This window comes from Marmota monax, unplaced genomic scaffold, assembly GCF_021218885.2.
Source record: "Marmota monax isolate L192 unplaced genomic scaffold, Marmota_monax_Labrador192_F-V1.1 WCK01_AAM20220418_F8-fsc00100, whole genome shotgun sequence".
NCBI lineage: Eukaryota > Metazoa > Chordata > Mammalia > Rodentia > Sciuridae > Marmota > Marmota monax.
In genome coordinates this window covers 6,566,513-6,592,210 of record NW_026693872.1, presented here as the reverse complement: position 1 = coordinate 6,592,210, position 25,698 = coordinate 6,566,513, and the positions used below count along the sequence as shown (strand labels likewise).

Genomic DNA, 25,698 nt, shown 5'->3' with positions numbered 1-25,698 from the left:
CATCACATTATAGAAGAACTGATTTGTTCCAAAGAATGAATGTATCCTGTTTCTTTAATTTATAATTTTTTAGTTTTATTTTAAGGAAAAAAAAAAAAATATATATATATATATATATATATATATATATATATATACACATACATACATACATGCACCAAAGAGCGCATTTTATAAGTATCTTTTAATAAATAATAAGGCAGGAAATAGCTACTTTTTATCTACCACCTAGTAAGAAATAGGAAATTATGACTTGACATGAAGGCACACACCATAATCCCATCAATTTGGGAAGCTGAGGCAGGAAGATCCCAAGTTCAAGGCCAGCCTCGGTGACTTAGACTCTTAGCAGGTAACTCAAAATAAAAAAAACAAAAAGGACTGGGGATGTAACTCAGTGGAAAGTGCCTTTGGGTTCAAGCCCTAGTACCAAAACAAAAAGGGAAATTATGAATACTTTGAATCTCCCTGTATTCCCTTTCACTGATCATTTTATACTTTTCTGAATATCTGAAATATCTAATAATAAAATTAGAAAGTATTAAAGTATTAATATCTCTTCATACACACACAACTGGTCTTTTGGGGGGGTGGTACCAGGGATTGAAATCGGGGGGCACTCAACGATTGAACCACATCTCCAGCCCTATTTTGTATTTTATTTAGTTAGAGATAGGGTCTCACTGAGTTGCTTAGCGCCTCGCTTGCTTGCTGTTGCTGAGGCTGGCTTTGAACTCACCATCCTTCTGCCTCACCCTCCCAAACTGCTGGGATTACAGGCATGTGCTGCACCCAGCACAACTGGTCTTCATAATGTTGATTCCCTAACTGCCTGCCCTACTGCAAGCATACAGATAGTGTGCATGCATATTTGAGTGAAGGATAAATACATATGTAAATATATATTTAGCTATTGAAGGTAAATGCATCATGATGCATGCCTGTAATCCCAGATACTTGAATGCCTGAGGCAGGAAGATAACAAGTTCAAGGCCAATCTTGGCAACTTAAGGAAATCCTGTCTCAAAATAAAAAATAAGAAGAGTTGGGGATGTAGCTTAGTAGTAGAGGACCCCTGAGTTCAATCCCCCAATTCTGCCAGTATTGTTTTAAAAAGAAAAAAAAAAGATACATATCTGCACAGAAGTGTGTGTGTGTGTGTGTGTGTGTGTGTACACACAACCATCACCACATCTAATTCTAGAAAATTGTCGTCAGGTAAATTTTTGTAGGTGTGTAGATTTAGGCACTGTTGTTTTAAAGAATAAAGCAATTTTCTAAAAAAAAATATATATGTTTTAAGGTTTTCCTTCTGGAATCTCACCTCCAGATAGAAAACTATGTAACTTATGCCCATAGGAGTAATTCTCAGTTTGAAAGCTCCAGCAAAAGTTCCTGCTTAACAAAGTGTATAAGATTTGCCTCAATTATGTATGCACAGTGATTGTGTGCAAGAATTTGACATTCTTGATCTAGTCTAGTTCCTTTTCTCCATTTTTAACCTGGACTTGTAGATAAGTTTTATTTCCTTTTTGTTTCTGGTATAAAAATTTGCCGCAGTCTGGCTGGGCACAAAATAATCGGGCCGCCAACAGCCTTGTAGGCTCAAAACAGGAACTCCTTTATTCTCCGCACTCCCGGGAACACCACTCATGCGCCCTTCTCCCCCCCACCACCACCAACAACAGGAAATCCCTCCTCCGGCACTTCCCCAACCAATGGAAACTCTCCGGGAATCCCCAAAGTAGCAGGAGAACTCCAAAGTAGCAGGCCAAGGCCGACAGCAGGGGTCTAATATGCAATTGAATACACAGCTTAACATAACCATTATCATCTCAATGGCTTGCTGGCATCATCTCTCAACCACTCTGTTCTCGCAAAAATGCCATGTGTCATTCCGACTCAGCTATGGCTCTCAGCAAAACTTTCTGCTAGAAAAAATTTTAATGGCTTCATAACTGAAATACACAATTGCCATGTAAGTTAGAACCATCGTTTTATTGGACAGTTCAGTGGTCTTTGTTGGAAACTGACTTAAAGGAAGTCACTAGAGGGTTATGTGGCCTCCCTTAAGTCAGCTTAAGAATTTATCTTAAATCTCCTAAAACACTTATGTCCCACATTGCTCACTCTTCCAGAAAAATTATGTTGAATTAACTGGGGGAGTAAAGGAATGGTAAAACTTAACTAAGGTCAGCTCTTGAGTTGTTGCATTAGAAGTAAAAACAGTGACTTGGATGATTTAGAATAATTGTTTTATCCTTAACTTTTATTTCTAAATATCTTTATTTTGTTTATTTATTTTTATGTGATGCTGAGGATCGAACCCAGTGCCTTACATGTGGGAAGCAGGCACTCTGCCATTGAGGCACAACCCCAGCTCTATCGTTAACTTTTCTATGTGCTAGTTGGCAAGGTTGAGATAGAGTCCTGGCCTGAATTGATCCTGGGTCTTATTAGAAGGTTGTATAGTCTTAAACAGTTTTATTTGTAATAGGAAAGTGGTTATTTTTTTGAGCTGAAGATACATAATTCTTAATAAAGAAACAATATTTTTGAGCTAAGATCTCTAGCTTTTCTATTTTGCTCAGCTCTTTTCATATCACATTGGGAAAGGCCCACATCAGTTTGATACTAAGACCAGAGACCTCTCTCAACTTCCCACCATTTTCATCGTGTAAAATTGTGATTATTTTTACTTAAAAGACCTGTTTTGGGCTGGGGTTATGGCTCAGTGGTAGGAGCGCTTGCCAGGCATGTATGAGGCACTACGTTCGATTCTCAGCACCACATATAAATAAAGTACATTGACAACTAAAAATATATATATATTAAAAAAAGAGCTGGTTTTGTTTCTATACCAGATGAGTTGAAAAAACAGTGATTGCCAGGTGCAGTGGTACATGCTTGTAATCCCAGCATCTCAGGAGGCTGAGGCAGGAGTGTCCCAAGTTTGGAGCAAATCTCTGCAACTTAGTGAGACCCTGTCTCAAAATAAAAAATAAAAACAGCTGGAATGTAGATCAGTGGTAAAGTGCTTCTAGGTTCAATCCCCAGTATGGGGATGGGGCAGGGGTGGGGAGAAGAAAAGAAAAAAGAAAGAATAAATAGCTATCATGCTGCTTGGGGAAATGGAGAAAGGAGAATCAAGTTCCAGGTGAGCCTGGGCAACTTAGTGAGACTCTGTCTCATGCAAAATAAAATGGGTTTGGGATGTGGCCCAGTAGTAGAGCACTTGCCTAGCATGTGTGAAACTGTGAGTTGATTCCCAGTACCTTCTGCCCGCAACACAGACACACAGAAAGAAAAAAAACAGTGATTGTTGGCCAACAATTGAGAACATATTCAAAAAGCTTTGTGTATAAGAATAATTAGCATAGTTTTTGTCAGTACCAACTCTAAGGAAAATCAGAACAAAATCTGTTTTCTCATTAATTTCCCTTGGTCTGTCTTTCCTGTAATAGATTATTTCAGATTATTTCTAGGATAACCATAATTTGGGGGAGAAAATTAGATGAATTTTATTCAGTTTCTATGTCAGTGAGAAATGACAATCTTATTTGAAGATAGAGAAATTTAAATTGACATTGAAATATGTTTTGATTCTTTTGATGATTCTATTTACCTAATAATTTTTCTCAGTAAAATATTAAAATGGGAATATATTCCTAGAGTGTACATTGGATTCTTTGGGAATCCTGGATGGTATTTGGGTCATAATTGCTGCTATTTTTAGTTTGCAAAATATAATTCATGAGGGGCTGGTGTTGTGGCTTAGTGGTGGAGCGCTCACCTAGCACGAGCAAGGCCCTGGGTTTGGTCCTCAGCACCACATAAAAATAAATAAACAAAATAAAGATATTGTGTACAACTAAAAAATAAAATATTTAAAAAATATATAATTCATGAAAGGATCTTATATATTTGAATTACTAAAAATCAATGGCATTAAAATGTTCTTAAAAGTCCAGCATTAGACATGTGCCGTGCAGATCACCTTCCTTCTAGGTCCTTCAGTACCATTTTAGGATTTAGCCTTTGTTCGGTCTGTTTCTTTTACTATAATTGGCATCAAAACCTAGTTATGGGCTGGGGTTGTAGCTCAAGTGGTAAGAGTGCTTGCCTCGCATGCATGAGGCACTGGGTTCGATTCTCAGCACCACATAAAAATAAAGATATTGTGTCCATCTACAGCTAAAAAAATTTTAAGGAAACTTTCCAGTTATGATGTGTTAGACTTTTATCCCCCCTGCCCCGCTGTATTAGTCTTTTGATACCCTGCCGGATTAGATTTATATCTGTATTTGCAAATAAAAACTGTTCTGTCATTTTCCTGTGAAAATGAGTGTGTCCATATTTCCATTAGTTTGGGTATGTTTCTTTTCATTGTTGTCAGTTTTTATTTTGCTTAATTGTAATTTCCTCTTTGAGCCATGAGTTAGTTATTGCATAGTATCTTCTATATAGTGAGTTAATAATTTAATATTATTATCAGAGAATATGGTCATAACACTTCCACATTTTTTGCAGTAGTTTAGACTTTCTTCATTTCCTGTTATAATCATCCTTCAGTGTGCTTGGGAAGTTGATACCAAAATCCAAGGATGCTTGAGGCCCTTACATAAAATGGTATAGTATTTGCATATAATTTATGCATATCCTTCTGTATACTTTAAATCCTCACTAGATTACTTATAATACTTAATACAATATAAAAGCTATATAGATAGTTATTTTACTGTATCATTTAGGGAATGATGTCAAAAGTCTGTACATGTGTAGTACAGACACAATTTTTTCTCCCTGGTTATTTTTTTGTTCCGCAGTTGGTTGAATCTGTGGTTGTAGAACCTGATGGTACAGTGGACTAACACTGTATCTGATTTAAATTTAATGCATTTTTATAACTGGATTTTTAACTGGATTTTAACTGGATTTTTCCTCTGTTGTGTTTAGAATTGTGTTAAGTCTGGCTTGTTAATTGCATTATTTGTATCTTTATTTTTATCTGTCATCTTGATCTTTTAAATATTTTGAGAGATATGTTTAGATTATCCTACAATTATAATTTCTTAAATTCTCCTTGCATTTACATTTTCAGGTTTTTTGTGTGTATTTTAATACTATGCTGTTTGCTGAATGGTTTATGACATACCTTTTTGATAGTCTTTTAGTAGTATCGTAATTTTTATCATATTAAATATTTTTGCTTTGAATTGTTCTATTAATATTGCCATGTGTACTATCTTTTTTTTTTAAACCAATATGTCTAATAGTTTTGTATATCTCTTTATTTTAAACATTCGGCTATGGTGCCTTTGAAGGTGTAAAAATATAAAAAAATATATTTGCAAGTATTGTGAAAGGAATGATGAAACCTAGTGCAAGCTAGTTATGTTCCCTGTGGGTATTTGTACTTGGCAAATATGTTAACCCTTCATTCATTTATTCAGCAAACTTACTGACTATTTCTAGGAACTTTGGAGGGAGTATGTGGGAAGAGCTCCATTGGATAGGGTGGTCAGGGAATCCTTCTCTGACAAAGTAAATGTTTGAGTTGGGATCTGATAAAGTTAATCTAGAGGAAAAGCATTCCCGGAAAAAAGAACTATAAGCCCAAAAGTTGTAATGAAAAATTGAACTGTATTTGAAGAACAGAAAGAACCAACATGTGAGATCTTAAAGATCAAGAATGGAGAGGGAGCCAGAGCCCAGTTCATGTAGGGTCTTACAGGTCATACTGAAGAATGTGAATTACTCTATTATGGGATTCCATTAGGTTTTAAGCAGGTGATGACAGAAAATATATTTTTATAGTTCATTTCTAAATTGAGGTATAGTTTATATATAGTAAAATAGGCAGATCTTAAGGGTCCAGTTGGGAGAGTTTTTGTGATTGCATGTCTGAATAACTTAAACCCTTTATTAAGCTATAAAACATTTGTCAACCCAGAAGGAACCTTTATTCCTCCTCTTAATAAGTCACCAGCACCCTCAACTAGACTTTCCATTTCTTTCACCATTAATTTATCAGTTCTAGGACTTCATATAAATAATATCATTTCATTTAGTGTGTGTGTTCTTCCCTGCTCCCCTTTAGTTTTTCTTCCAAAGCTGGGGATTGAACCTAGACTTCTAGCGTGCTAGGTAAACTGTTCTGCCACTGAGCCACAGCCCCAGTTCCCTTGTGAATATGCTCTTGTTTCTGGTTTCTTTGCTTAACATAATGATTTTAAGGTTCATCCCTATGGTTGCTTGAATCAGAATTTCAGAATTTCATATACCACAATTTTCCATTACCCTGTTCGGTTTTCGTTTTTATTTTTTTGGTGGTGCAAGGGATTGAATCCAGGGCTTTGTACATGCGAGGCAAGTGCTCTACCAACTGAGCTCTATCCCCAGCCCGTGTTCAGGTTTTTGTAGCCATTTTTTGCCGCAGTCTGGCTGGGCACGAATAACCGAGCCGCCACAAAGCCTTATAGGTTTAAACAGCAACTACTTTATTTCAACTCTCACCAGCCCAGCACGCTCGCTTTTCCGCCAATGCCACCCACGCGGCCGTTCCAGAAAACCCCCACACAGGAAATCCCTCCTCCGGCACTTCCCCAACCAATGGGAACTCTCCGGGAATCCCTGCGAGAACTCCAAAGTAGCGGGCGCCCGAGGCAGCAAGAGCCGCCCCATTGCCCAGCAGTAAAGGTCAAATGTACAATAGAATCAATCCAGCATCACAGCAGTTATGTATAGCTTAACTCAAATCATCATCTCAGTGTTCACCTTTCAAACATTCCCTCTGGCAAATGCCAGGCTGACCGGCTGTGGCTCTCAACAATTTTTGAAGCATCTCTTTGGCTAATAGAAGGGAATGGATTACATGTTCTCTTATTCATGTATTTAATAAAAGAATACTGGTTATATTATTTACAAGGGAGAAATTATTTTATTTGAAGTGAAAAATATAGAAGAGGCAGGGCCAAAGAACTATAAAATCATTGCCAGAATTTTAGGAATGTCTGGCTGGAAGCAGATGGAAAATGATTGTGATTGTGCTAATTCCCTTCACCCTTGTAAGCTGGATGAGAAAGTATTTTTGGGGGGGGGGAGGGGCGGGGAGGGATTAAACCCAGGGTTGCTTAACCACTGAGCAATATCTCCAGCCCTTTTTAAAATATTTTACTTAGAAACAGGGTCTCACTGAATTGCTTAGGGCCTTGCTAAGTTGCTGAGGCTGGCCTTGAACTCACCATCCGCCCTCCTCAGCCTCCTCAACCTCTCAAACCACCGGGATTACAGGCATGAGCCACCGTGCCCAGCTAAAGGGAAAGTATTGAGTGAGACTTAAAAGTTCAGAGGTTCTAATGAGGTTCAGATGCCATGAAAAGCACAGAATTATTGAGAAGTTTTTGGCAGATTTTTCAGAGGCCTTATTTATCAGATTTCATTCCTTCCCCTCAAGAATTGGTCAAGTCTTGTACAATCAATGTGGTATTTGCAAAATATGGAATAAAGGACTATGTTTTAGCTCTTCCCTGACATGAAAACTAAGACTAATTTTTTTTGTTTGTTTGTTTTTGGCAGTTCTAGGGATTGAACCCAGGGCCTCATGCATGCTAGGCAAGTGCTCTACTACTGAGCTACATTGCGGGCCCTTTTTATTTTTTGTTTTGAGACATGGTCTTCCTAAGTTGCATAGGCTGGTCTCCAACTTGCAATCCTCCTGCCTTGGCCTTTCAAGTAGCTGGAATTACAGGTGTGCACTACCGCACCAGGTTAGGAAATAAGATCTTCTTCTTCTTCTTCTTCTTTTTTTTTTTTTTTTTTTTTTAGTTGTAGATGGACACAATATCTTTATTTATTTTTTATGGTGCTGAGGATCAAATCCAGTGCCTCATGTGTGCAAGGCAAGCACTCTACCACTGAGCTATAGCCCCAGCCCATAAATTAGATCTTTTAATACGAATTTTCAGTGATTTTCACATCATATAATTTTTTTAAATACCTTTATTTTATTTATTTATTTTTATGTGGTGCTGAGGATCGAACCCAGGGCCTCACATGTGCTAGACAAGCCCCACCCCCACCCCTAATTTTTATTCTTAATTATATAATTTTCTTTTTTAAAATTGTTTTTCTCTTGGGGTTTATTTATACTATAAAACATTAAGAGATTTTGTTATGTTTTTGGTCTCTAAACCTTTGTCAGAAACAGACTTGCATGTGTTATTTGAATGAATACGGTAAATTATGTGATAAGTTTAAATATAGCATTTACTTCTGTAAGATTTTGTTTTCTTGTGTTGGTTACAGGGATAAAAACATTTATTTTCCAAGTTTAAAATGACAATATTTGCTTTTTATAATTAGGCTGTTTTGATAGATAAAATTTTAAGTTGAGGGAATGAATGACAATAGTAGTCCTTATCTTCATTTGCTTCTGTATTTGATTTTGATCCCATGATATAGAAAAAAATCCATTCTCACAGACAAATTGTAAGTGGTGACTTTTTTTTTAACTAGTTCACATTATTATTCTTTTAAATTTCAACTGAAAACCTAAGAGGATTAATGTAGGACATTTTGTTTCAAAGAGGAATTGATGATATCTAACAACTGCTCACGTTTTCTTTACATAAATACAAGTCAGACAAGAAGAACTCAACTTAATATTATCATGGGTCATTTGTTCCACATTCCATTCAGTTATTTATTACATGGTGAGAAGAGTATGCCTTCATAGACATGCCTAGCTTTAGCAAGCATTTGTTTGAATGTGGCAAACTTTAGTATTCCTTCAAGACACAAGCAGACTTGAATTATTAAAAAATGTTCTGTAAAAGCTAAATCTTCCTTCAGGATGTTTTTCAGCTTAAATATTCCCAAGGATGATCAGAAAAGTTCTATTTCAAGGACTTCATGAGAAATGAATTACCTTGGCAGGGCAAGTTAACTTATTGGTGGTTTCTTCCTTACCATCCCACCCCCAAATTTTTCTGGTTCCCTAGTTTTAGAGCAGATGTCAGAAGAGTTTTACCTTCTCTCTTAAGTGAGAATAAGACAAATACTTTATTTTTTCTTCAAGGATCCCAAGCCTTTCTAGGTTGGAGCCATTGTTATTCTTGAGCTTGTTTGTGAATTGGCAGGAAACTATGCAGATAATGAATTCCACAGAATGGAGAGGTGAAGATGATGTTGGACTTGCATTCATCTATATAGATAATGTCATAAGATTTGGCAAACTGTAGAAGTAGGTGGCCATAGAGGAAGTAGTATGGTACAGGAAAAAATTTGAACATTTTCTGGGATGTATCAATCTCTGCTTCTAGGTTTATCTGCAAGTACTTTTCGGTTAGTTTTTTATTTTGTTTTGTTTACTCCTGTCTTTGTTAGAGAAGAAGAAATGAGGTTTATTGATTTTTTTTTTTTTTTTTCCCCCCAAGAGTGTGTTCTTTTTATAACTGCACAAGATTTTCTTGGATTGTCTAAAATGAGTTACAGACCAAAGAAGAAATAAAGACTTTATTTTTACTTTTTTATAAACTTTAAAAATAGATAATTAGATTCCAGGCCTCTCCAAAAATCTTTATATTCTAAATTACAGCGGGTAACTAATGATTATGAACAAATGTTAAGTGGCTTGATTTGGGATGTTTATATAAATGCTGCATGCTTTGGGAATATTTTTAAGCTCAGTAATATAATACAAAATAAGTTACAGGAAAAATGTTGTCTCAGAGGATATACGTATATATCATTACATGTTGAATCTCCTGCTTGTATCAAGTGAGTATATCTCCAAGTTGGATTAAGTTTTTTTAAATTATACATATTATTTATCTAAATCAATAAGAAATTCACAATCCAATAGAAATATGTGCAGAAGATACAAACTAAAGTGGTTTGTACCAACTTGCAGTCCCACTGGCAGTGTGCCTTTTTCCCTACAATGCTCACCAATATTTATTTTTTCTTGTTTTCTTAATAAATTGCCATTCTGACTAGAGTGAAATGAAATTTCAGTGTAGTTTTAATTTGCATTTCTCTAATTGATAGTGATGTTGAATGTAAGCATTAGTATTGTATAATGTTTATTAATTAATTATTACTTTTACAGTGAAGAACTGAATGTCATCATGTCGGGCATCAAGCGAACAATCAAAGAAACCGACCCTGATTACGAGGATGTATCTGTGGCCCTTCCAAATAAGCGGCATAAAGCAATTGAGAATTCAGGTAGAAATTGGCTACCTTAGGAAACTATTACTACTTTGTTGATATTTGCCTCCACTTTAAAATGAATAATAGCTAAAATGAAATGAATTTCCAATTTACATATAATTTGAAGGGGTTTGTGAGCAAAGTACTCTGTATAATAGTAATACACCATTTGTTGCATAAAAGGCAGATGATCTGGCAGTATCATGATCAAGTAGATATTGAACATAGCAATAATGAGACAGGCTACACATTTTAGCTATCATGGTATATTAGTAGTAATCATGAAGTCTTATGTGTACAATAGTGGGTATCAGGTGAGATGATTGCTTATAGTTGATACATAGATTGAGGTTTTAATGTGTGTTAAGAAAAAGAATGAACTCATCAAACCTGTAGTTTCATGGCTACTATTTCTCTGGATAAAATTAAAATTATTTAAAAATATTATTTGTGTTAAAACATTTCACATGGTTTTCAGATTTTCAGGAGTTATCTTAAAAGTGATATATGAATGATATATGGAAATTTGGGGAACATTTATCTAGTTCAATCCCTGTACTTACCTAGCTGCTTTTAGTGGGTTCAGAGGCATTAATTATTTGCCCATCATTGTATAATTTATTGAGGAGCAAATCATCAACTGTGTGTCTGTAGTGATCAAGAATGTCCTAAGCTATCTAAAAAAAAAAATTGCAAATTTGTGCAATAAATTATTGTTGAAACTTATGTTTATTTAAATACCTGAGTTGTGCACAGAAAGCATCAAAGTTATAGCTCATGTGTTGCAGTTTCATAAAGATTAAGACCCCCTATAGTTTAAATGGTGAAAAAAATTTCTGTCTCTAAAAGTATAGTCAAGTCATACATATTCAGAAGTCTTTTTGGAAGGAAAATAGTAAAATTCAATCCTAAATAATGAAAATATTTCACTTCAACTTCCCCCTCTTGCAGCTGTAATTTTATGTGGAAATGTCATTTCTTTTTAATAACAAGCCAGATAAATATAGAGTTATCATGTAACATACATCTATTGCTCAAAATCTTCACATGCACACCCCCACCCTAAAAAGAATAGAGAAAAGTGGTTTTAACACTGTAGCCCTCTATCTTTGGTTTAAATCTAGTGTGAGTTCCCAAACCCTATTTAAGAAAGGACAATTTTTTGTTACTGAGGACCATTTGCTGCTGTTTCTGTTGGTTTCCTTCTACCTAATCCTAATCTTTTTTTTCCTAAGAATTTTTTGCAGTATAGATTTAGTCATATATTTCCCTTTGCTTATGTTATTTTGTTTTGGCTTGCTTTTGCTTTTCAATCTTCTGAGAAAGATATAATATATTAAGTGTCAGGAATTTATGGTATGAAACAGTGACGTGTGGTACCTGACTCTCAGCATCTGAGAATATCTGTTGGTTTATGTATACAACATTTATGTATACTTTTATATATAAATTTAGGTACATAAAATTTATATATATTTTATATATTTAATAATAGAGTTATGTTATTTTTATAATTAATTATATGTAACATCATTTTAAGAATTATTTTTTACCTATAAAATACCCAGTGATCTAGGAAAATATTTATTAAATATGAGAAATATACTAGTTGTTTCTCTCTATGCAGACAAATACATAATGTCAGTAATTTAAACCATTTTTTTTTGTGTGTGTGTGTGGTGCTATGTTAACCAAATTTTTGTTGGTCTAGTTTTTTTGTTTTGTTTTGGTTTGGGCTTTTTTGTTCATTTGTTTTGTTTTGAAGGGAACTCACTGTGTTTCCCAGGCTGGCCTCTAACTCCTGGGCTCAAGTGAGCTTCATGCTCAGCTTCCCAAGTAGCTGGGTCTGTAAGTACGCACCACCATGGCCTACTACAGGAGCACTTTTTTGATGATGGTAGTGATTTTGAACCCAGGACCTAGAGCATGATAAGCATACAGTGTACCACTAAGCTAATTCCTCAGCCCCACCCATTACTAATTTTAAATTCCCAATTCCCTGACATATTTTATGTGGATAAAATGACACAGATTTATCAAAGAGTCAAAAAAATTTTTTGTTATTTTTTCATATGCTGTACTCCAAAGCATAGGTGCTGAATTTTTCATGTCACAAACACAAGGATCATTTTTGCTAAATCCCAGATTTGCTTTTTAAGCAATCATATCACTGCTCTTTGTTTTGGTGTTCTATCTAGTCGCACTGTGTGTTTTGATATATTTAACTCTGAGTTGTGTATTGCTTTGAGTAGTCATCATCTGAGTTCTAGTGCCTTCAAAGGATTTGCTTTCTTTTGATTTCTTTCTTTGCTCATTCTTTCAGGTATTTATGGTAAGAAATTGGTGAATTGCCTATTAGCCCATTCTCTGCAGAAGGAAACTTCTCCTGTTATATATTGCTCTAGTATCACAGATTACTTTTTCCTCAGCTCTTTACTGTCTTTTTCTTTAGACCTCTGGTTTTTCACAGGCCACCAAATATTTCAGAATTTCTTGATTTTTTTTTTTTTTTTTTACTTCTTCCTTTTTTGGTAATTTCATTTTGATGTAATTATTTTCCTATTTTTTTATTGATGCATTATAGATGCACATGATAGTGGGGTTCATTGCTGCATATTCTTATATACACACAATATAACAATATAATCTGGTCAGTATCATTCCCTAGTATTTCCTCATTCTTTTCCTTCATCTCTCCTTATATAATTTCAAACAGAAAAATTGCAAGGAATACTCATGTCTTATCCAAATTAATTTACCAGTTATTTACATTTTGCCTTGTATGACTTATCTTTATTTTTAGGTACTGGGTTCTTTAACACATCCACAGCCCTTTTAATATTTTATTTTGAGACAGGATCTCACTGAGTTACTGAGGCTAGCCTCAAACTTGGGTTCCTCCTGCCTTAGCCTTCCTAATCACTGGGATTACAGGTGTGTGTCACTGCCCAGCAATCATTTTTTTTTGTTGTTTTTTAATATTTGTTTTAGTGTAGGTGGAGACAATAACCTTTATTTTATTTTTATGTGGTGCTGAGGATCAAACCCAGTGCTAGGTAATTTCATTTTGTGCTAGGCAAGCACTCTACAGCTGAGCCACAACCCCAGCCCTTTTTAAAAAACTTTTAATTAACATATTATTGTTTACATTTATGAGATAGTAAATGATGTTTTGATACGGATTTGTCCTTTTTCCCATTTCCACACACATGTACATGTATATGCATGCATGCATGTAAGCACATTATTATTTTTTGCTTTTTCAAAACCATTGGAGAATAAATTGGAAACACCTCGGTGTGTTTTTAAAGGACAGTCTCTTATATAACCACAGTAAATTTATCAAAAGCAGAGAAAATTTGAGCATTGTTACATTATATTATTCCAATCTGTAGCCCGTATTCTGGTTTTATCAGTATTGTATTTTTAGAGCTATTTCTCCCCGTTCGGGATCCAATCCAGAGTATGCAGGGAATTTAGTTGTCCCATTTCTAGTCTCTTTTAGTCTCCTTATCCTTACCATTACTTTAGTATCTAAATGGTACAAGGCAGTTGTTTTGTGGAATATCTTTCGGTTTTTGTTTTTTTGGTTGATTTTTGTCTGATGTTTCATGGTGAGCAGGGTTAGTATTTTTGGCAGGAATATCTCAGAAAGATGTAGTGGTGGACTTCTTAGTGCATCATGTCACAAAGCACATGAGGTCATTTTGTCCCAAAATGAGTGATTTTAACTTTCTATTGCTGGTTAAAGTAATGCCCTCCAGATTTATCCCTTGGAGCTATTATTCCTTAGGTTTCTTGTTGTTTGCTGACTTAAGATCGCTCCAGATTAATTAGGACTTGATGTATTTTGTGTTCTTTGTGTAGCTCGAGATGCTGCTGTGCAGAAGATTGAGACTATTATCAAGGAGCAGTTTGCTCTTGAAATGAAGAATAAGGAACATGAAATTGAAGTCATTGACCAGGTATAATGATCATAAGTTGAAAAAAAACCCCACAAAAAGCTCCAAAGCTATGATAAAAAGTCTATAGGATGAATTGGGGAAAGAAGAAGAAAAATATATATATATGTGTTATATATATATATATATATGTTTTTCTATATATATAAATAGAGTCATGGTTTTCCTTTGCTTTTTTTTTTTCCTGCTATTTTTTGAAAAATATTTTTCTTATTTTGAGGGAAAATACCATGTTAAAAAAAATAACATTCCAGAAAAGATAAAGAAAATATATTGCCTGAAATTCCATCCCCAAAGATAATTCCTCTTTGTTCTTATACTCAGTATCTTTGTTGACATTTCTCAATGAATATGCTCATAAATATGCATTTTAATATATCTGCATACCTTGCATTTGGGGGGCGGGGTTCATTCTTTAAATCTTTGCCAATCTGACAGGTGAGAAATGTCATCTTTATATATTTTTCTTTGATTATCAGAAAAAGTGAATTCTTTTGTCATTTGCTTTTCTTATTTAGTGAATTATGTTTTCTGTTATAATTGCCATATTTTAAAGTAATGAAGTAACACTTGTTTTTAGCGACTGATTGAAGCAAGAAGGATGATGGATAAACTTCGTGCCTGCATTGTAGCAAACTATTATGCTTCTGCAGGTCTTCTGAAAGTTTCTGAGGTAAGTATTTATCATATTCAGTTGTTTTCCAGCCACAGTAGTTGTCTGAGGAAAACTTATGTCAATGTGGAATAATCCCTCCCTGCCTTTCAAACATTTCTTTGACCTTTAGGATTTCGGAGGCCTCTAGCCTACCTTTCTGGGGAAACACACATATTCAACCACAGTCCTTTAGTCATTGCTGTTTGCATTGTCAGTAATCCTGAGTGGCTTTTTCTCCTTTTCATTAATCTTTTTCCTGCTAATTGTTAGCATTATGCTGTGTTTTGATATCCAAAGATGCCCTAGTTCTTCCTCATTTGAGTATGTCTGTTTTGGAGTAAATTATAGACTGACTGAGTTTTCTCTTACCTTTTACTCTAATGATGGCAATTTTTAGTTTCAGGAGATTTACCATATTCAACAAGCCCTGTTTTCCCCTCTCTCCATACACTTTTTATGCCAAATTGCAAATATATGGAGCACCTATTTATACATTTGGATTCAGCGATTTTAATATTTATCCATATTTGCTCTGTCTTATTTTTTTTCTAAAACATTTAAAAGTAAGTTCTAGGCATTACAGCATCTCATACCTAACTACTTGAGCATTTCTTTCTTCTTCTTTTTTTTTTTTTTTTTTTTTGGTACCAGGGATTGAACTCAGGGACATGAAGCCTCTGAGCCCACATCCCTAGCCCTTTTTCCTTTATTTGGCGTAGGGCCTCACTAAGTTGCTGAGTCTGGCTTTGAACTTGTGATCCTTATGCCTTGGCTTCCTGAGCTGCTGGGATTACAGGCATGCACCACCACACCTGGCTTGAAGCATTTATTTTTTAAAAGATATTCTTCCTTTATCATCATGATAGCTAAGCAAATGATTTCCTAATATTATCTGATAACTAATCCAACTTCAGATTTCTTCAGTAGGTACTGACAGTGCAAACAGCAAAAGCCCTTATATATATATATTTTAGTTATAAGTGGACACAGTACCTTTATTTTATTTATTTATTTATTTATTTTTATGTGGTGCTGAGGATCGAACTCAGTGCCAAACACATACTAGGCAAGAGCTCTACTGCTGAGCCACAACCCTAGCCCATGTCCCCAAAACCTTTTAAGCTGGATTAAAAAAAAAAAAGATTTGTAGTTGTAGATGGACAGAATGCTTTTATTTTATTTGTGTATTTTTATGTGGTGCTGAGAATCAAATCCAGTGCTTCACACATGCTAGGCAAGCGCTTTGCCACTGAGCTATAGCCCCAGCCCTTAAGCTGGATTTTTTAGACTAGGCTTCATCAGGGTTTATTGACTAGCTTTGGTTTCTTCTAAAACAGTCCTTCTTTTTTTCTCCCATGAGAATTGATTATTTGAAGAGACTAGGCCACTTTTTTTTATAGAGTATTCTATATTTTGGATCCCCCCCACCCTCCTGTGGGTTTCTTTTATTTGCTTTATCTTCCTATAAATGGAAGTCAAGTCTAAAGGTACAATTAGATGTAGGTTAAATATTTTGGCAAGATTACCTTATAAGTAATGCTGTATGTGTTTAGGAACAAAATATCAGAGTTTAAGTCTGAACACTGGTTAATGTGATAATCCCTTGGTTGCTCCAATTATAAATTTTTTTTTTTTGGTGGGCAGTCCCTGGGGTCCAACCCAGGACCTCATATTTGCTAAGCACACACTGTACCACTGAACTACATTCCAATATCTAGCTCTTTTATTCTAGCAATCTGACTGAATTTGGGAGAAGAGAATAGGACTGAACCAAAATAGAAATATTTTTTGTTGGTGTTTTATTAATTTCAGCATAACTTTTGTGGGGGGTGGTTTTGTTTTGAGATGGGGTCTTGTTGTGTTGCCCAGGCCAGGCTTGACCTTGAGATCCTGCATGCTCAACCTGAATAGTTGGGAATGACTGTCATGAGCCTCCATGCTGGCTGGTGTTTAAAAAATTCTTTTCTTAAATTTTGTCTGTTAGAATTAGTCTCAGCTAATTCTCTTCTTGTACATCACTGGCTCCGTGGGAATGAGAGAGGGCTAGACTCTAGGGTAACAGTGGGAGGTCTGTGACGTCTTAGGCTTTTGTGTTATCACACAGAGCTTTATGGTGCCTGGTATTGGTGCTGCCCCTGATGTTATCTTGTAGAAACTAGAGCATTATTTGAGTTTAATCCTCGATAGTAGGCAGATTTCATTTATTACTGGAGTTTCCATAATGTACTTTGGAATCTATGTTCATTTTCTTTTTTTTCCTAATATTTTGGTTTTTTAGTTATAGTTGGACACAATACCTTTATTTTCTTTTTATGTGGTGCTAAGGATTGAACCCAGGGCCTTGCTTGTGCTAGGAAAGCACTCTACTGCTGAGCACAACTCCAGCCCCTCTATGTTCATTTTCTAGGACTTGCATTACATTACTACAGCTTGGTGGCTTAAAACAATAGGGATTTATACCTCACAGTTTTGAAGGCTGGTAGTCCAAAATCAAGTTGTCAGCAGGGCAGTGTTACCTGTCAAGGTTCCAGGGAAGAATCCTTCCTTGCTTCTTCCTCATTTCCGATGGTTGCTCACAGTCCTTGATGTTCCTTAGCTTACAGCTGCATTGCTTCAGTTTTTACCTGTAGCTTCATGTGGATGTTTTCCCTCTATGTATGGCTCCTCTGAATCTGTGTGTCTGAGTTTCCCCTCTTCATTTAAGGATTTAGTCTTGGATTAGAATTTACCACAATCTAGCACAACTTCATTTTAACTTGATTATATCTGCAAGGACACCCCACCACCCTGCCTTTTTTTTTTTTTTTTTGTACTGGGGATTGGACCCAGGGCCTCATCCATGTTAAGCCTCTTAGCACCACAGCACTGAGCCTATTTCTTAATAAAGTCACATTCACAGATTCTGGGGTAGACAAGACATAGTCTAGAAAATTCACTGATTTTATGCAGTAATGTTCTGATTAGGGGTCAAAATTATTTAGATACACTTTTGTCTATTATGATCAGCCATTTAATTATTTTTAGTTTGTGGTAACAATATATTTATAGCTCTGAGAAATCTTTATTATTGAGATTCAGTAGTTTTGTTGTTTTGACTTAGAAACACTCTCTGGCTCATTTCCTCCCACCAAAATAATTATTTTAATAACAGTTTTTTTAAATAATACATTTTAAAAGTTAGACTTCCTAGGAACATAACTACAGTGTATGACATTATGATGAAACATAGCATTTTGTATACAAGTAACTAAGATACAGAAAAATACCCTGTAGACTGAGGGTAAACTTTATAAATTAGAGTTAATTATCGTAAAACATTTAATAAATATTACATTTTACTTCTATGTAGGTGTCGTTTTTATACCATATACTTTTTAAAGAAATATTTTGTTTTTTTAGTTGTAGTTGGACACAATACCTTTATTTATTTATTTATTTATTTATTTATTTATTTATTTTTAAGTGGTGCTGAGGATCAGACTCAGTGCCTCACACATGCTAGGCAAGCATTCTACGGCTGAGTCACAACCCCAGCCCCTATACCATATACTTTTTTAATTTTTAAATTTCTTTACAGGGATATTTAGAGCCTTTGATGTGTTTGTATAAAGTGATATGCCACCCCCCATTTTGTTTTTCTGTATAGGCATTCAAACCCAGGGCCTGATATATGCCAGGCAGGCATTCCACTACTGAGCCACATCTCTACTTTTTTTTTAAAGTCAAATATTATTTTCTGTGTATTATTATTTCTAAAGAGAAATAAAGAGCAGTAGATCTTCTAGATAAGATAAAATATCTTCTTAACATATTTTATCTTTAGAAGACCCTCTGTCTTTAGCTTTTAGTGTTAACAACTTTTATGTAGTTGTCACCTTAATTTTTGTTCTGTTGATGCAGACCTTGTTAAGGAGTTTGTCCTTAATTTTATAAGTAGAGATTTTGAAGGATTTTAAATGTAATCGTCATAGCCAAGAGTTTGAAGAGATCACATTTTTACCTCCTTTCAGTGGATTGGATTAAAAGTTTGCATGCTGTCATTCTTTTGTAGGGATCAAAGACATGTGATCCAATGGTTTTTAATCATCCTGCTATCAAGAAATTTTTGGAATCGCCATCTAGATCGTTGTCTCCTACCAATCAGAGATCAGAAACACCCTCTGCTAATCATTCAGAAAGTGATTCTTTATCTCAGCACAATGACTTCTTATCTGACAAAGATAATAACAGCAATATGGATATGGAAGAAAGAGTCTCAAACAACATGGAACAGAGATCAAGCCGAAATACTGGAAGGGTAAAGTTGAATGGATGAGAGGGAGCTAGAGGAGAGGGAACTAGTATTTACTAATAAACTGTGCGCATATTATCTTCTACAGGCACTCTAGGAAACAGCCTGTTTTCCTTTTAAAGTGAGGAAACTTAGCCTTGATGAGGTTAAGGTTGTATTTGCCCAGATATATCAGAACTGAGAATTAAGCCCATGTCTTTTTAATTTTAGAGATTAAGAATCCAGGGCATTGCACAACTGATAGATGTCATTCATGTAGATATGAAAGAAACCTTTAAAGGTTGATGGTTCAGTGACCTTACCAAAGGTCTTTCCACTATTGTGTTTATTCTTTCTAGTGACTCTTAAGCACTTTCCTGTATGAGGTTTTATGTTCAAAGATGTTATATTAGCTGAAGGAAATTTGACAATAAATAAATGGAATTGAATGCTATTCATTAATATTTGATCCTGCCAACTTAAATGCTTGAATTGCCATCTCAAGGTACTCTAAACTTCATGTAATATTCAGCTATCATCATTATTGGTTTAGACCAGTGGTTTTTCTCAGCCTGGTGTTCTGTGACAGGAAATTTCCAAAGTAGCTTGCTTGCTTGCTTTTTTTGTTTTTGGTCCTGGGAATTGAACCAGGGGCACATAAACACTGAGCCACATCCCCAGCTCTTTATTATATTTTATTTAGAGACAAGATCTTGATGAGTTGCTTAGGGTCTCACTAAGTTGCTGAGGCTCGCTTTGAACTCAGTCCCTCCCAAGCCGCTGGGATTACAAGCATGCATCTCCAAGTTGCTTTCTGTAGTAAGACATCAAATATTTTACTGATTGGTTCTCCATACTGGGTATTAAACCCAGCGCACTTTACAGGGGAGCTACATCTTCAATTTTTGTTGTTGTTATTTAAGACAGAAACTCAGTAAGTTGCCGAGGCTAACCTTGAACTTGAGATCCTCCTGCCTCAGCCTCCTAAGTAGCTGATTATAGGCATATGCCACTGTAACTGTTGTGTCTCTCTCTCCCTTTTTTTTTTTTTAAGAACAAGAATTTAAGTCATATTAGTCTTAATTTAGAAACTTAACATCTTTTATACAATATGTGGTGGTTATATATATGCATATATTACAAACATTTAGTACTGACTGTGAATCAAACACTTTTCTAAGAACTATACGAAACAATCATAAAGTGGTACTATTAATGTCCTTTGAGAAAAGTGGGGCAGAGAGAGTAATTACCCAAGATAACAAGTTAATACCTGGAAAGACTAGAATTTGAACTGTAACTTTCTGTCACTATAGTCCAACTTTTAATTGATCATTGTATTTCTTTCTTTTTTGAAAAAATTTTTTTTTTCAGTTGTTCAAAGACCTTTATTTTATTTATTTATTTATATGTGGTGCTGAGAATTAAACCCAGCGCCTCACACATGCCAGGCAAGTGTGCTACTGCTGAGCCACAGCAGCCCCTCTTTCTTTTCTTTTTTTTTTTTTTTTTAATGTTTTTAATTGTAGATGGACACAATATCTTTATTTATTTTTATGTGGTGCTGAGGATTGAACCCAGGGCCTCAGGTGTGCAAGACAAGCACTCTACCACTGAGCTACAACCCTAGCCTTAATCATTGTATTTATTTCTCATTGAAAAATTTTTAATAATACAGAAAATTAAAAAGAAAGTAAATTTTTCCATTTCCATTGCCATTTTTCAGAGATAACCACTGTAATAGTTTCTTGCATATTCTTCCACATCTTCTTTGCATATATAAAGCAGATGTATGTGAATAATAAAAATACATGTGGAAGTATAGTATACAAACTTTTAGTATAAGATAGTGCAGTTATTTATAGCAGATTATTTTTTCATGCTCTCAAAGGTGCCACAAAGCCATCGAATTTTATAATTTAAAAAAAATATTTGAGCTCCTCTATACTTTTTGATTTTCTGAGTTTTGTGCTATTGTAAATTGTTCTAAATGAAATGAATATTGATTATTATTTTCAGGATACTTCTGGTGTTACTGGCTCTCATAAAACAGAACAGCGGAATACTGATCTCACAGGAGATGAGACTTCACGACTTTTTGTAAAGAAAACAATAGTAGTGGGCAATGTGTCCAAGTGAGTACAAGCTGATTTTTCTCATTTTCAGCCATCATTTCTATTAATACATTGGCACTGGTACTCCTTTACTGTAATATTCCAGTGGGTTGAAGCCTGAGGAATTCTTTTTTCCAGGCTCTTAGTTATTTCAAAAATTCACCATGATCCAAAACACTTTTAGGGTGATCTTGCTCATTAGTAAGCACAGTCCTATTTGACTCTAAGCTTCCTGTTTGTCAACTGGATATTGTTTTTTTCCTGTGTACATCCTCTCTTTACAGTGCCATTCTGCCTTGCACCATATCCACTAATATCCAGAGATGATAAGCAAGAAGACATTCTCTCCAAAGTGTCACTAGAGAAGAGGCAGTATAGTAACCTCTTAAACTTTGGTGTGACGTTTGTAGAAGATGCGATTAAGAGGCATTTGAAAGCATTGAGAGTGGTCAATTCTCAGGAACTACTTCCAACCCTAACTTTCAAATCTGTTTTTTTTCTATACATTTATGATCTCGGCATTTGCCATTTATTTGTGGTTGGCACTATTGATGCTGAAATCGGGTTCTTATTCCTGGGAACTCATTTACTGTTCTTTCTTTTCTTTTTTGAAATGGAAGGATTTATGTGTGATAAGTTTCTTGGACTTTTTTTTCTTCTTCTCCAAAATCTAAATTCCCAACAAGGTTCATGAAATTCACCAGTTAGTTATTATACATGGAAGAGCAAAGCACCAAGACTAGACAAGAATTCTCCTGAAGAACTGTTAGGCAGCTTGGCCCCCTGCATTACTAAAGATAACATAGAAGGCCATGTTCATATTCTCCTCCAGAATCTAAGACGGAGCACTCATACATTGAAATGAAAATGGGGCCCATGAAGGGGAGGGCTTCAGATGCTAGTTTTACTATGATCAAGACTTGAAGGATTGCAATTTTTGAGGTCAGCCTCAGCAACTTAGTAAGACCCTGTCTCAAAATAAAAGGGCTTAGGGATATAGCCCAGTGGTAAAGCACCCCTGGCTTCAATCCCTAGTACAAAACAACAACAACAACAACAACAAAAAGACTTGTAGTGGCTTGTTTGAGCTTTCAAAAGGCAGGAAACTAACCTTGGCAGCAGTGATTGGCTCCAAAAGGTCCTGAAGTTCTGGCACCCTGGAATCTGAGTGAAAACCTCAAAGACTAGAGGTTCTCTAGCTCAGGAATAAAAATATGTCAGGTTATTTCCACTTCAGGTACCCACCTGATAGGAAAAACAAGTTTTGTATTAAAATCTCAGACTGCTAATCAGAAAACAAAACAAACTTTAAAGGGATGGCTCTTAGACCAAAGAAATGTTTAAAGAAAAAATAAAATAACTCACTACAAAGACTTTGGCTAATTGACATAGCTGTTTAATATTGCTGGAATATTAATCTTGTTTTAAAGAGCAGTTAATTGTGTTATTAGGTCTCTGAAGGAAAGAAAAATTCAGATTTCTTTTTTCTTTTTCTTCTCTAGGTATATACCTCCAGATAAAAGGGAAGAAAATGACCAGTCAACCCATAAGTGGATGGTATATGTTCGAGGGTCTCGTAGAGAACCCAGCATTAATCATTTTGTCAAGAAAGTTTGGTTCTTCCTTCATCCCAGCTATAAACCAAATGACCTTGTGGAAGTTAGGTGAGCATATTTAAGTTCTTTAGCCTAAGAACAGAAATGTGGTTTAACTTTAGAACGTTCTCTGGAAATTCTTGTATTATTAGTGACATACTCAGAGTTGGCTCTTTAGTCACAATGTAGTTTTAGCTGTGGTTTCTCTCCTTTTGCAGATGACTGTCTCACTGAACAGGCATTGTCACCCCATGTCAGATTGTTACCATACTAATTACATCAGCTGATAGTAGCTAATTTGTTTATATGGATACAGATGTGTATTAAAATGTTACTATTTTTTATGTATAATAGAAAGAAATACAGGATTCTGGTGTTACACAAATATTTAATGTTGAGATGATCCCACCCACTCAAAAATAATCCCTAGTGATACTTTTCCTGTGCATATACTATTAGTTGTTTGTGGTTACCTCACAAAAATGGAATGATAATGTGTGTACTATTGTGAAATCTTGCTTGTCATTTATTTGCTTGTCATATTATTTGTTTGTCATGTATTCTTCCATCTGTATATGATGATACCACATACACCTTCACTGAATGCGCTGGGGTACTGCTGGTGGCTTATAATTAGTGGAATCTCCTATATTCTGTACTCTGACCAGAACATTCCTTTTACTCCTGATTTTTAAACAAAACCTGGCTCTCTTGAGAACTCTTTTTTAAGTGGTGGCTATTTTTTTCCCCTCCCATACACATTGTACTGCTGGGTCTGGAAATGGGATTGGTGTCTTACTTGTCAGGTTTATGATTCCAAGATCACCTTTACCCCTTCTACCTGAAAAATCCTCATGTCCATTATAGAGCCATGTGGTTTGCTTTCCTCCTTCCTTGCATTATCTACTAATTTCCCATTGCAGTTATCTACTATTTTTCTCTATCAGAAATAGTTTTAGCATGTGGTTTATTGATGTTTTTTTCTATCATTTGTACTCTTGCTATTATTATTAACACATGTCCTAGATTTAATTATAACTGGGTTCTTTTAAGACTTCAAAGCTGTTTTTTTTTGTCTGGTGTCAAAATTAATTTGATGCATGGCTTTTGCACCTGGCTTGAAACTTGGGGTTAATCTTAATTTTGGGTCAGAGTACAAATGTGTTTCTCATTCATGCTGTATCTTCTCATCCCAGCACATTACGTAGGAAGAACATGGGTAGATTGTGCTCCTATAGAAGCATCTTTTTCATTTGTTTCAGTTGTCATGAACCACTCTTAGCCAGCTTCCTAAAAATTGTGCATGTTAACTTTGCTTTTAGTCATAAGACAGTTGCTAAATGTGTGCTAAACTCAGGGCCTGTTATGGAAACATAAAGACTACATAGTCCCTGCATTAGAAAAGTTGAGCATAGTACGACTGCCTGACCAGAGCGGATCAGGCCCCCAGAGCAGATCTTAGTGAGGGTCTTTAAGACGTTTGTGTCTGTTTTATGTAGGTTGAATGTAGAAACTCTTTAGAGTAGCACTGTTCAATAGAAATATATTATGAGCCACACATATAACTTCAGATTTTCTAAAAACCAGAAGATAAAAACAAATTACCTAGCATAGTAATGCAATTTTAAGCTGCCTTATTAGAAGTCAGGGGTACTTGCTGTCTATACCAGTCTGAAAAGAGCTAGCCATACTATTGTTGTCCATCTGGAGGTGAGTGGTCTGGGCAGTATAGAGTTCTGTCACCACGGGAACCTAGACTACCACAGTGGTAAAAGCATGGTCCCTACAGCCTATTGCTTGAGTTTGAATCCTGGTTCAAGTACTTATTTGCTCTGTGACCTGGGCAAGTTAGTTATGCAACCTCACTGTGTCTCAGAGGAGATAGCTCATAGCGTGGTTGTAAAGATTACATAAGTTAATAGATGCAAAGGACTTAGAATAGAGTGGGTCAAGGAAATACTATGGACATTTGCTGTTGCTGTTCTAAGGAAAAGAGGTGGTCATCCTGAAGAGAAAAGACTCACAGAGATGTTTTAATTCTTTTGAAGATCTTTCATGTGAATGAAAAATTTATTCTTTGTGATTCTAAGTGACATATCTAGAACTATCATACAGGAGGTAGAGTAAATATTTTTATAATAGGTATTCCAAAACGGAACAAGGAATTCAGTAAGTGGTGAATTCTGGGTCATTAGGAGTGATACTAAAAGACATTTGAATTCAAATTGGTCGTTTGAATTAATAAATTGAACAAGGAGTTGTACTTCATTCTGTTTCCAGTAGAACCTTTCTTCTTTTCTTTTTTTTTTTTTAACCTTCTACTAGGAATCTAGAAATATATAATTCTGTTCAGGGTATGCAGTTCTTTCTTGTATGGAATAACATATTTTTAAAATTATAGAATTTTCTTAATAATGTTTTCTTTATTAGTAGTTCTTAGATTCCTTTTTTTGCTTCTCAAAATATGATTATAGAAGAATTTCCTGTAAAAACCATTGTTCCTTTTTCTTGAATTGTGCTATTTGTCTGTGTCTTTCCTGGCCACAGTCCTTCCTGTCTATTCACTGAAGGTTAGCCTGCATACATAAATTAAGAACATGCCTGATTTCCATTGTGAGAGCAATTGACCATGCAAACAGTATAATGAGACATATTGCAAAATAAGTTTAGACTGTCCTCTCAACTTTACTGGAATTTAAATTACCAAATTTATCATTTATAGAATTTCCATTAATTATTATTATTAGGTCCACCATGGGCCTTGCCATACCTTTGGCCTTGGATCCCTTTCTATGCTACCTCAAGTCTACCTTCTCATTTACCCGAAGCCTGTTCCTCTACCATCATCATGCTGTTTCCCTGACCTCATCTTGTGTTCACCTGACTT

The 25,698-nt window shown here is 35.3% G+C and overlaps 1 protein-coding gene across 2 annotated transcripts in view; it reads left to right on the top strand.

The window, feature by feature from the left end:
* The window catches only part of Yeats2 (YEATS domain containing 2), an 89,337-nt gene that overhangs the window by 5,786 nt on the left and 57,853 nt on the right, over positions 1–25,698 (top strand). For both annotated transcript variants that reach the window (XM_058585101.1, XM_058585102.1), the window contains exons 2-7: positions 10,112–10,230; positions 14,083–14,180; positions 14,758–14,850; positions 18,884–19,129; positions 21,122–21,237; positions 22,719–22,880. In XM_058585101.1, the coding sequence (XP_058441084.1) occupies positions 10,131–10,230; positions 14,083–14,180; positions 14,758–14,850; positions 18,884–19,129; positions 21,122–21,237; positions 22,719–22,880 (815 nt within the window). In that variant the 5' untranslated portion in view covers positions 10,112–10,130. The remainder of the gene's footprint in view (positions 1–10,111; positions 10,231–14,082; positions 14,181–14,757; positions 14,851–18,883; positions 19,130–21,121; positions 21,238–22,718; positions 22,881–25,698) is intronic.